The sequence below is a fragment of the Scyliorhinus torazame genome, chromosome 4 (genome assembly GCF_047496885.1).
Source record: "Scyliorhinus torazame isolate Kashiwa2021f chromosome 4, sScyTor2.1, whole genome shotgun sequence".
Taxonomy (NCBI): domain Eukaryota; kingdom Metazoa; phylum Chordata; class Chondrichthyes; order Carcharhiniformes; family Scyliorhinidae; genus Scyliorhinus; species Scyliorhinus torazame.
The window spans coordinates 128,142,433-128,154,580 of record NC_092710.1 but is presented as its reverse complement, the minus strand read 5'-3'; the positions used below and the strand labels follow the sequence as shown (position 1 = coordinate 128,154,580).

General features: G+C 44.7%; 1 protein-coding gene across 1 annotated transcript in view; it reads left to right on the top strand.

Annotated features, from left to right (window-relative positions):
* LOC140410474 (CUB and sushi domain-containing protein 1-like) overlaps nt 1-12,148 on the top strand; it is a 3,392,839-nt gene that overhangs the window by 2,606,773 nt on the left and 773,918 nt on the right. The window contains exon 13 of the mRNA XM_072498599.1: nt 10,074-10,256. Within this exon, the coding sequence (XP_072354700.1) occupies nt 10,074-10,256 (183 nt within the window). The remainder of the gene's footprint in view (nt 1-10,073; nt 10,257-12,148) is intronic.

The following is a 12,148-nucleotide window of genomic DNA, read 5'->3' as shown; positions in this document are numbered from 1 at the left end:
CGACAGCAGGCAGCGTAGTGGCCCATCCTGCCACAGCGGAGGCATTGTCGCGCTTTGGCCGGACATTGCCGCTTTAAGTGGGCGGAGCCACAGTTGCCGCACGTCGTGACGTCATGGCGTTCGTTGCGTTCGTTGCACCACCGCCTTACTGACTGGGCTGATTGAGACACATGGAAATACATTTTGGGACACAGTCTCTCAAGTTCTGTTAGTGTGGTTGATGCTGCACACCTAATCTCTGGTGTAACATCCAAATTCACACAAATTTTGGGCGGCACGGCAGTAAAGTGGTAGGCACTGCATCTCACAGCACCAGGAACCCAAGTTGAATTCTGACCTTGGGTGAATGCCGTTGTGGAGTTTGCACATTCTCCCGTGCCTGCCTGTGTTTCCTCCGGTGCTCCAGTTTCTTCACACAGTCCAAAGATGTGCAGGTTAGGTGGATTGGACATGCTAAAATTTCCCCTTATTATCCAAAAAGCTGGGTGGGGTTACGGGCATAGGTTGGGTTTTGGCCTCCTTCTGCACTGTAGTGATTCTGTGATTCTATAAAAAAAAGGGTAAAAAGCAACAATCAGAGATAGAAGCTCTAAATACAAATGTTCCCATGGTGATAGCTGCAAGTTTCTGGTAATCATCAAAATAACTATCAGTTTGTACAATTCCAGATGAGAGAAATGCCATGCCATTGAGGAGTTCAGGAACTATCTACACAAAAGGGGCTACATCCTGGCTCCAGCCCCTTAGCCCAACCCTTCAAATTCACCATTACTTCCCTCCCCCAGCTACTGGTCTTCCAATTAAGATTCCCGTTGATTGATGTGACCCTTTGATGCTTGGGGTCACTTGATAGTTCACTCTGCTCCCCTCACAGCTAAATGTGAACTGGGAAGAAAATCATAGGGCGTTCGAACCAATTCCCAAGACTTCCTGACGATGCCTCTGATCTACGGCCGTCATTGGAGCCTCGGAGCTCACAATCCCAAAATCTCATCCTGTGGCCCATGATTTTAGAACTCCCGTGGCAGACAAAGCCTTATGGACTTGTAGTTTTCTTATTTGTGTGCCTTTCCTTTGGGTGATGGGTGGATTCGAAAGGAACTGTTAGCTTGAACTAACCTGTGGTCAGTGTAGCAGGCAGCACTGGGCATAACCCCCACATGTAAAGGAAGGCTCCATTGATTGAGAGATTCATTACCATGAGGCATGGACTTATGGTGGGAGACTTGGAGGAGGCTCAGGGAAAATATTTTCACTCAGAGGATGGTGGGGATCTGGAACTTCATAATATTTAACAAATACTTGGTTATGCATTCAAAGAACTGTAACCTACAAGGCTATGAATCAGGAGCTGGAAAGCGGTATTAGGCTGGATGACTATCTGGTCAGCATCAAAACAAATGGCAAAATAATCTCTTTCTGTGCTGTATGATTCTATGATGTGTGAAGAATGACCATTGAATGAGGCACCGAATGTCCGGCAGTATCCACCAAACTCTACCCCAGTCAGTGGAAGGAATTTTAACTTGTGCCTCTAGCGTAAAATGAAATTGGGAGCTGTGCGTAATGAGCACTCAGTTAAACATCGTCTTTTATTTATGCTTTTGCAAAAAATACAATTACACCCAAATTTACGCTTTTGCAAAGAATACAATCACACCCAAAGCCTTTGAGAATGGAGGACAGGGAAATGAATGGAAATTAGCTTTGATTGGGTTTAAAACACACAGATAGCTCCTGCTGAAAACACAACAGACTTCCACTAACAGACTGACTTCATTGCCTTCACTAAGAGGATGTTTACAACATCAGCTAGTGTCTTTTTCTTACTTATGAGCAAGATCTATTTTCCAAAAGCCCAAGCACTACAAATGAATTAATACTTTTTTAAACATGCAAACTGTCGCCAAAGGCAGGCACTGCTGGAAAAGTTACACAGATAAAATTACGGCATTTTTAATGTAATTATTATCTGCAGTGAACAGTTTAAAGCGTTGGCCATTATTTCTTTGAAGGAATTACAAAAGTCACAACGTGAATGAGATAAGTGCTTTAAAAGTAGCCAAACATAATTAAGGCAGTAATGTTTTGAATGCATATTATGTTTCAAATCTATGATTATTAAATAATCTTTAATAACCTATCCACCCACAAATTGACTCGAAGCAGCTTTTAATATATCAGGCAATTATTACTAGGCATCAGAGTTCAATAAGCTTTAACGACATACCAATATACCTGCCAACCTCACAGCAGCTTTATTGGAATTTCCAGATTTATTGCTATATCTCCCTTCAGTTCTCACACCTTCTTCATCTTAATGTGTCACAGTTTCTGCAGAGCGCCGTGCAGAGGTGGGATTTCCCTTCAGGGTTTTTTGTAACAAAATTGGAAATGTGTTCTTGACAATTTTGTTTATGATTTTGCTGCAAAATGCGATGTGCAGAGGGGATCTTCTTACTTATGGTGCAAGTAATTCCGTTTATGAGGCGGCTGTTCAACCAAGTAACTGTTTTTATTTTGTTACATATTTACTTTTCACATTTATTTCACTTCCATGGGGGCTCTCAGATGTTCCATTTATTTCAAGCAGTAGTAATGGGAACATCAGTTGGGTGGTTGTGTGATCTCACGTTTATCGGAGTGGGGGTGAGAGGGTGTCACTGCTCTGACAGTGATTTTGGATTGGAGAATTAGTACTACAGGTGCTCATAAACCATGGACCCGACTTGATGTTCCACTTCCATCCTATTCCCTAGTCAGTTTTCAATTGGGGCTGGTTTAGCACACTGGGCTAAATCGCTGGCTTTTAAAGCAGACCAAGGCAAGCCAGCAGCACGGTTCAATTCCCGTACCAGCCTCCCCGAACAGGCACCGGAATGTGGCGACTTGGGGATTTTCACAGTAACTTCATTGAAGCCTACTTGTGACAATAAGCAATTTTAATTTCATTTAATTTCAATTGAGCAAAACTTTAGTGAGATAAGACTTATAACGGCGCAAAGTGACAATACTTGCTGCCTCCAAAGATCTAACCTGTCATGATATGCACTCATGCACATAATGAGATACAGACAGGCAGTGACAGACACCCAGTACAGCCACTCAACACACAGGACAGAACACAACCAATCACCAGGCAGAACACTAGAGGGTGGTCTCCCACTATAAAACACATGAGGCATCAGCTCTCTGCCTCTTTCCACTGGTGACAACTGTAGTGACAGTCAGGGTGTATATATCAGTTAGCACATTCTACACGTGGCTCAGAGCTAGTCTGGTCGAGTTAGTTATAGTAAACACACTTAGATTAGTAGAGTGTCAAACCCACAGCGAACTGTGTGCACTCCTTAAGAAGTTCAATAAAGCTTTTTGAACCAACATCACAGTTTGGAGTCTACTTTCAAGTACAACTGCACCCAGTTGCAGTCCGTGTTACCCCAGGGTGATTAACATGACATGGTACCAGTAGTCTACTTTCTCTAAGTGGTTTACTTCGAGTGATTCCATGCCGACCAGCAAGTGCCTTCCAGCGGCATGGAGAAGATCCAGGCCCCCGCACAGCTACGGATCTCCGGCAATCTCGGCGCCAACTGGTGGGTCTTCAAGCAAAGGTTCCTTCTCGACAATGAGGCCTGAGGCCTCGAGGATGCGTCCGATGCCAGAAAAATCGCACTGCTCCTATCAACTGCGGGAGACCAAGCCATCCAGATTTTCAACTTGCTTAATTTTACCGATGGCCAGGACAAGACCAAATTCAAGACCGTTTTAGAGAAGTTCGACAGTCACTGTGAAGTCGAAACAAACAAGAGCTTTGAGCGCTCTGTCTTCCAGCAACACCTTCAGGGTAAGGATGAACCTGTCCAATCCTTTCTAACTCATCTCTGTATATTAGTGCAATTATGGTGACACTGCTGATTCCATCATCAGGGATCAGATCGTGTTTGGGGTGCACTCCGATTCTTTGCAGGAGCAACTCCTCAAAATTAAGCACATGACTCTGCCAGTCGCAATCGAGACATGTACAGTGCATGAACATGCGAGAAATCAGTACCCCCGTCTCAAAACAACACGAACAGGAGACCGAAGCGGCCAAAAACCAGACTGTGCAGATGCGAATGTCTGCTGACCACACTGTCGTGTGCGACGACGCACGGAGCGTAACAACGTCAACATCATGACGTGCCCGAACTGTGGCACCGCCTACTTAAAGTGACAATGCCCTGCAAAGGCAGGCGATGTTTAAATTGCGGGAAGCCTGGACATTATGCAGCCTTGTGCAGATCTGCACCACCAGTCAAGGGCCAGCAATCCCAATTCCAACACAAGCGCGTTCGATGTGTACAGCAAGGTCTACTGGATTCTGATCCTGGTAGCACTACAGATCCAGAGGACGACTACCTGGAGTCCCCCTATCGCGTGGTCATCATCACTATGTGTGAGTATGCCTCCTCAAATTCAGCAAGATGTCTATCTATCCTCAATGCGGATTCCATGGACGAATGGTGTGCTGTCATACACGTAAATCAATGCAGCATACAGTTCAAGCTGGACACTGGTGCTTCTGCCAATCTCATCTCTCAAGCTGATTTTGACCGCATTAAAAAGCAACCAAAATTCTTCCGCCAGCCTGCCAGCTCCTCGATTATAATGGCAATGCCATAACTGCACTAGGATCTTGCCATCTCTTTGTCTCGACAAGACCATCATGCCACACTGCGATTCGAAATCGTCAAGCCTGATAAGGCATCCCTGCTTGGTGCCCATGCATGCCAGCTACTCAACCTCGTACAGCGAGTCCCTGCCATGTCTTCTTCCAATGTGCATCTTCAGGCTGACACGGATGACATCCTTGCTCAATATTAGGATGTGCTTGATGGAATGGGCACTCTGCCATACTGCTACAAGATCCTGCTCAGGCCTGATGCCACGCCTGTAATTCATGCACCACGCCGGGTGCTGGCTCCTCTGAAGGAACGTTCAAAGGCTCAGCTACAGGAGCTCCAAGACCAGGGCATCATACCCAAAGTGACTGAACCGACTGACTGGGTCAGCTCGATGGTCTGTGTGACGAAGCCCTCAGGAGAGTTGCGGATATGCATAGATCCCAAAGATCTGAACCAGAACATAATGCGAGAGCACTACCTGATCCCGAAGCAGGAGATGGCACATTCCAAATCCTTCACAAAGCAAGATGCATCGCGTGGTTTCTAGCAGATACAACTGGACAAGTCCAGCAGGAAGCTCTTCAGGTTCAACACACCATTTGGCAGGTACTGTTATAACCGTATGCCATTCGGCATTGTCTCAGCCTCTGAAATCTTCCACAGGATAATGGAGCAGATGTTGGAGGGCATTATACAGCTTGCCATCAGCTCTCCAATGTTGCAGACACCCTTTTTTGTTGCCAAAAAAGTAAAGTGGCAACATAGAAGAAAATATGCCAAAGAGAGTTGTTGCCAGGACACTGCCCTGCTTTACACTGCTGCTGATCTTGAAAGCCTCTGGTGTTGCCCCGTTGTGACTGGCATTGTGAACATTGGGCATGTTTTTGTGGAAAGAAGAAATGATGGCTAGGAGTCCAGACGGGCAGCCTATTTTCCACAGCAACAGTATGAAGAGTCAGGCTCTGCTGACAAGGTTGAAGGTCTTGGTGAGGTCTATGCAGGTACTGTAGAATGTTCTGCCCTGTGCGCACCACTTATCCTTCAACTGCCAAAGTGGGAAAATCATATCAACTATCAACTGGCCAGCTTTGAAGCCGCACGGGTACTTAGGGTAGATCCGTGATACCAGGATCCGCAATCTGGTCACAAAAATGAACAAAGACCCAATACTGAACAAGGAGATACCTCAGTGATGGTTTCAGTCACTATGATCCCTTTTGTTTCTGGACAAGGTCACTATGTTTGCATCATGCATGACTTGAGGCACAAATCTTTTCTTCCAGCAGAGACACAAATGTTTATATGGTGGTGCTCCAGCAGTACTGGATTTGCACTTTTGATGATTCCAGCTGGAATGACATTGTTTCTTGGGTTTTTACCTCTGGCAAGATGGCCAGTGACCTTGTTGAGCTCTACTATGGCGGGCTCTGTCCAGCTCCTTCATGACAGGAATGGTGCCAAGACCAACTTCAGTGACATTGTCTTCCATTGTGTGAAGTTTGGGGGAGTGCTCCATCCACCTTTCCATCCACTTGCTAGGTTCAGTGATGGTCATCCTCGTCTTTGCCATCAAGAGGGCTGATTTGGTTGCCCCTGGGCCAGTTGCTTTCCTGATTCCTCCATCCCTTTTGCATCACCAGATTCAGCAGCAGTTTGTACACTGTTGCAAAGTTTCAACCAGTATTGATTGGTGCAGTGCTGAGCAGTCTGCTGGGAATAGATTCTGACAGCTCCGAGAGCATCTAGAATTTGTGTGCTGGCGACTTGCTTGTAGTTCATGAGGGCTCCCCTCTTGGTTGCAGAAACTGGCTCCATTTCAGTCCAGTTTGCCTCAAACCAGTCAGCATTCCTCTGATCTCTTTCCCCATATGCAGTGGGAAGATATAGATGATGTTGAGCAGATGCCTGAGTGAAGGTAAGTGTAGGGAAATAGATGCACATGAGGTTAACTGGGTAAAGCGTAAGAAGTCTCTCTGCGACTTCTTTGACACTTTGATCCCGGGTGTTGTCTGGAAGATCCTGATCAAGAATATTCAGCAACTCTTGGGTCCTTTCTGGGCCAGTGGTCTGGCAAAGTGTTGATCTGGGGATAACCTTTTTTTTCTTGTAGATGTATAGTTTCCTTGGCTTATAACATGGCAGGGAGTGGTCACTTCCACAGTCAGTGCTATGAAAGCTGTGACTTGAAAGTGACTTATTGGTGACAATGAAATTTAGCGAGTACCAGTGATGTGACCTTAGATGTCTCCAGGGCACCTTGTGGCATGGCTTGGTTTGGAAGTAGCTCTCCATGGTAACGGCATAGCTCCAGCATCTTGCTGATTATCTAGTGCCCAATGCCCATTAGCCATGTTGTGTCGTCAGTATCCACCCTTGTATCGAAGTCCCTGAGAAGTAAATCCCTTAGGACTGGGAATAGTGCTAATTACAGCATTAAGTGTCTCATTGAATTGTTTCTTGACATCAAGGTTGAAGGTGTGTGTTGGGGCGTAGATGTACATGAGGTTAACTGGGTCCACACTTCTTGACAAGCAAAATGTAAGACGTTTCTCTGAGGGGGGATTCAATCCTTGCAAGGCGAGTGTTATTTTTACTGTGAGCACTCCATGCTCATTTGTTGCCTCCTGGGTTTGCCATGTTCGAAGAATGTACAGTCATTCGCCTTAAGGGATCCACTTGTTTTTCTCGGTTGCTGCAAAGCATTAAGTTTGTTAGCGCACTGGATGGTGCATAGTGCTCAGTCTGTTTGTCCCCTCTTGCTTTCAGCTCTCCCCAATAGCTGCAGTGTAGCTGGTGCTACAAGCAAAACTAGTGATTAAGCCTATCCAACCAGCCTCTTCATTGTTGCCCTATGTAGTGTCTCCCCATTGTGACATAGGTAAGCCAGCTACTAAGATGGGTTGCTAAATATGCACCAGGTAAGACAAACTCAACAAAGAATACGCCAATCCTTTGCATCACAAACTGGAATATAAGGATCATGTGTCCTGATCTTGTCGACAACCTTCTGCAGGTTGATGATGTACACAAGACATGTGATGAAGGTAGAAACTGAATTATCATTAAACAATTTTAAAAATGTTTTAAAAAACGATTAAAATTTTAACCTGGAGCGGAGACATTTGACATTTCACAACTATAACATTTGTTTTTTAGGGCCAGAGAGTTGGTTCAGAGATAATTATGACTTAGTACATAACAACATAGAAAATAGGAGGACGAGGAGGCCTTTGAGCCTGCTCCCCCATTCATGATGATCATGGCCGATCATCCAACTCAAAAGCCTAATCCCGCATTCCCCTTATATCCTTTGCCCCAAATGCTGTATCTAACTGCTGCTTGAAAACATACAATGTTTGGTCTCAACTACTTCCTGTGGTAACAAATTCCACAGGTTCATCACTCTCTGGGTGAAGAAATTCCTCCTTATTTCTGTCCTAAATGGTCGACCCTGTATCCCCAAACTGTGATCCCTGGTTCTGAACACCCCCGCCATTGGAACTTCCTTCTTGCATCCACATTGTTTAAAAACACAGGAGCACCTCATTCAACTTTTTCAAGTGTTTTTTACACAAGACTATTAGCATAGAAGTCCACATAAAATCAGAGATTTTTAATTTCATCCTGTGTAAGAGTGTGGTTTCATTGATGAGAAGGTCTGCATTTCTGCACTTAAGTGCACACCACAGACATCAGAAGCTACTGTCCATTTCAGAGAGTAATAGCAACAAAAGCTGTTTTGGGGCTAGAATGTCCGTGACACCTGGTTGCTGCTGAATTCTGGAGCTATAATCAAAGCTTGTCATTCCAACGTCCTATTTATATGATCATTCAACATCCCTTGCAAAAAGACCATCTACCTGCTCCACTCATCTTGCTCCTAACGCAATTAATTTTAAATCAAGGAAAATACTTCAAACAAAGCGAAAGAGAAAATCAAACCATGTGCACATATAATAAGCTGGCGCATGCATAATAAGTTAGTGATTTTGGCGTGTGTGTCAGTGGAACACACGGTGAGCACTATATGTTTGGCAGCTGCCTGGAGGTCTTGGTTTGGGACCGAATCCATTTGCTTTACTGAGTACTCTCCATAATGGCGGCATGCTGCTGGTGTAAATGGTCTCCAAGAGGCAGCTTGCCAATTTGGAGGCAGAAAGTTAAGCCAGATGTGTTCTTTGTGGACGGCCTGCGACTGCAGTTTCAAGGATAGGTACATTTACATCAGGATAAAAAGGACGCAGTAGGTGCAATGTGTGCAGAACCTAGCGTTGCAGCTACCAACAAAATGTTTGTGCGTTCAGAAGCAAACCCCACAAAAAGCACCTCAAGAGATGTCAACAAACGCCCCATACCCAAGCTTGACTTGACAAAAGCTGGTGATATCTTTAATTAACACAGGAAATGGGTGGTGAGCGGGAGCAGGAAATGAGTATGGTCAAGCGGTTGGAGGCATAATAATAATAATAATTGCTTATTGTCACAAGTAGGCTTTAATGAAGTTACTGTGAAAAGCCCCTAGTCGCCACATTCCGGCGCCTGTTCGGGGAGGCCGGTACAGGAATTGAACCCGCGCTGCTGACATTGTTCTGTATTACAAGCCAGCTGTTTAGCCCTCTGTGCTAAACCAGCCCCAATGTCAAGGTGTAGCATTGGGGCATTAATTGTCAATTGACCCCAGTGCATTTATATGCAAGGCTCCTGCTCATTCCACAAAGACGGTTGTGGTAACCACAAAGCAGCTTTTTCTGAAAACCAGGACAGGTATCAATACCATTTGACGCAATGACCCACCGCTTGATTTCACTTCCAGATTCACCCTTGGATGTTACAGAGTGGTTGTTGCACAAAAATTGACCCCCCTGCTTTTTTTTTCATCGATTTAAGTTTCCATTTACCACGCTGTATGTGGTACTTTCAGGAGTATTCTGAGTATAGTTGACCATGTTGCTGTACTCTAGTGAGGTTTGCCATCCAGCGAGTTTAATTTGGTCAGTAATGAGACGAGAACTGCCCCAATACCCATGCAGAGGCCTGAAGTAAATGAATTTCTATTGTGGCAGTGTGAATACAAAATAAACCTCAAAAGGAGTATTTTATGGATTTTAGTTCGTTAACTAAACCAAGAAGCTCCTTGCCTTTATTTGCAGGTTGAATAAGGTTAGCTAGATTGCAAAATCACGAGAAGGAAATTTGAGAGGATATTATGACATAGTTCGGCAGAGGGATCCTACACCTTGACATTAACCTGGCTGCTCTCTTCTCAGAGGCTGAAGGATTTGCTGTCTATTTTCAACATGTTCTGTGATTGTCTCTGTCCTGGGCACAGTCACTGATATTTCACCTTAGAGTATTCTGCGTGCCAGCCTCACTCATTGATGTCTTTCTCTCCTTGTTTCTCCCCAGAGATCGAAAAGGGAAGTTGTGGTGACCCTGGTATTCCTGCTTATGGCAAAAGAAGTGGGAACAGTTTTTTACACGGTGACGCATTGACATTTGAATGCCAGTCGGCCTTTGAACTCGTGGGAGAACAGAAAATTACATGCCAACAAAACAATCAGTGGTCTGGTAACAAACCGAGCTGTGTCTGTAAGAGCCTTTTAAGTTAAAATTTTTGTACCTCTTTGCCATTTCACTTTAATGCACTTTGAAACTTTCAACAAGGGTTCCTTCAAGAAACATTTCCTTCGTTGCATTTTGATTTATCAAGCACATTGGAGACAGCTTCCAATAAGTAATTGTTCACTGGAATAATTTTAAAGTAGAAGGAAATGTCATAAGTGCAGGTTCCAAGTCATTAAAACAACTCTGAAATAACCATGTCACGTTTAAATGGCCAATGAGACCCATCATTCTTCCCTCCACAGAAGATGAAATGATGGCACTAACAGAGACAGCTACGACATTTATTCCAAAGTGGCTCCATTCACTTTCATGGGGCTGTAATTTTAATTTAGCCTAATAGCTACCCAAATCCAGGCAGGGGGCCAGATCAATGGCTGATACAGTTACATACTCAGGTGGCGGAGGTGTTTCCAAGTCTGGATCAACTTATTCCTTTTGAAAATAAAAATTGCACATTCACCTGTTAATATGAAGCAACCGTTTGGGCAGCATGGTAGCATAGTAGTTAGCACAATTGCTTCATAGCTCCAGGGTCCCAGGTTCGATTCCTGGCTTGGATCACTGTCTGTGCGGAGTCTGCACGTTCTCCCTGTGTGAGCATGGGTTTCCTCCGGGCGCTCCGGTTTCATCCCACAGTCCAAAGATGTGCAGGTTAGGTGGATTGGCCATGATAAATTGCCCCTTAGAGTCCAAAATTGCCCTTAGTGTTGGATGGGGTTACTGGGTCATGGGGATAGGGTAGCGGTGTGGGCTTGGGTGGGGTGCTCTTTCCAAGAGCTGGTGCAGACTCGATGGGCCAAATGGCCTCCTTCTGCACTGTAAATTCTATGATTCTATGAACCAAAGCTGAAATTTTATCTGCCAAAACCTTTGCATTTCAATGCTTCTGAGAGGGAATTTTTCAGAGGAGTTGGTGAAGCAGTTCTGGTGCTGATGCCCAAGCTAACATCAAGACTTCATCATGGGCTAATTCTAAATGGATTCCACTGTACGGCTAAATTGACTTTTTACGTGATCTTTTTGTGGAAAATGTACAAAAACAGTGCATTCTCCGCCTCCCGAGCTGCATGTTCCTCGATGTCGTGCAGTGAACATATATGACGGTTTGCTGCGATGAAGCCAAATTTCATCCCTTCCATTTCTCAGAAACACATTCACGTTCCATTATGAAAGTAAGTATAGCTTTACTTGTTCCAAGTACTCACGGCACTGAGTATCCAGGTTCGATCCCGGCCCTGGGTCACTGTCCGTGTGGAGTTTACACATTCTCCCGTGTCTGCGTAGGTTTCACACCCACAACCCAAAGATGTGGATAGGTGGATTGGCCATGCTAAATTGTCCCTTATTAAAAAAAAATTAATTACTTGTTCCAAACTTTCATTGTACATTTAAGTTGAAGTACCCATTGGAGTTTACAGTGTAGAAGGAAATTATTCAACCTATTGTGTTCCGTGTTTCCTCCGATGATGAAGACATACATACAACATGAATGTGTTTAACCGGAACAATTATTTATTTTTAAAAATAAATTGTAGAGTACCCAATTCTTTTTTTCCAACTAAGGGACAATTTAGCGAGGCCAATTCATCCACTCTGCACATCTTTTTGGGTTGTGGGGGTGAGACCCACGCAGACATGGGAAGAATGTGCAAACTCCCCATGGACAGTGACCCGGGGCTGGGATCGAGCCAGGCCCTCGACGCTGTGAGCCAGCAGTGCTAACCACTGCACCACCTTGCTGCCCACAATTATTTATTGTTCAGCACCTGGGAAGATAACTAACAGAACTATATACAAACAAAGTTATTCAAGTCTCTCGGGAGCTACTCTAAGTGCGACTGTCCTACTATCCATAC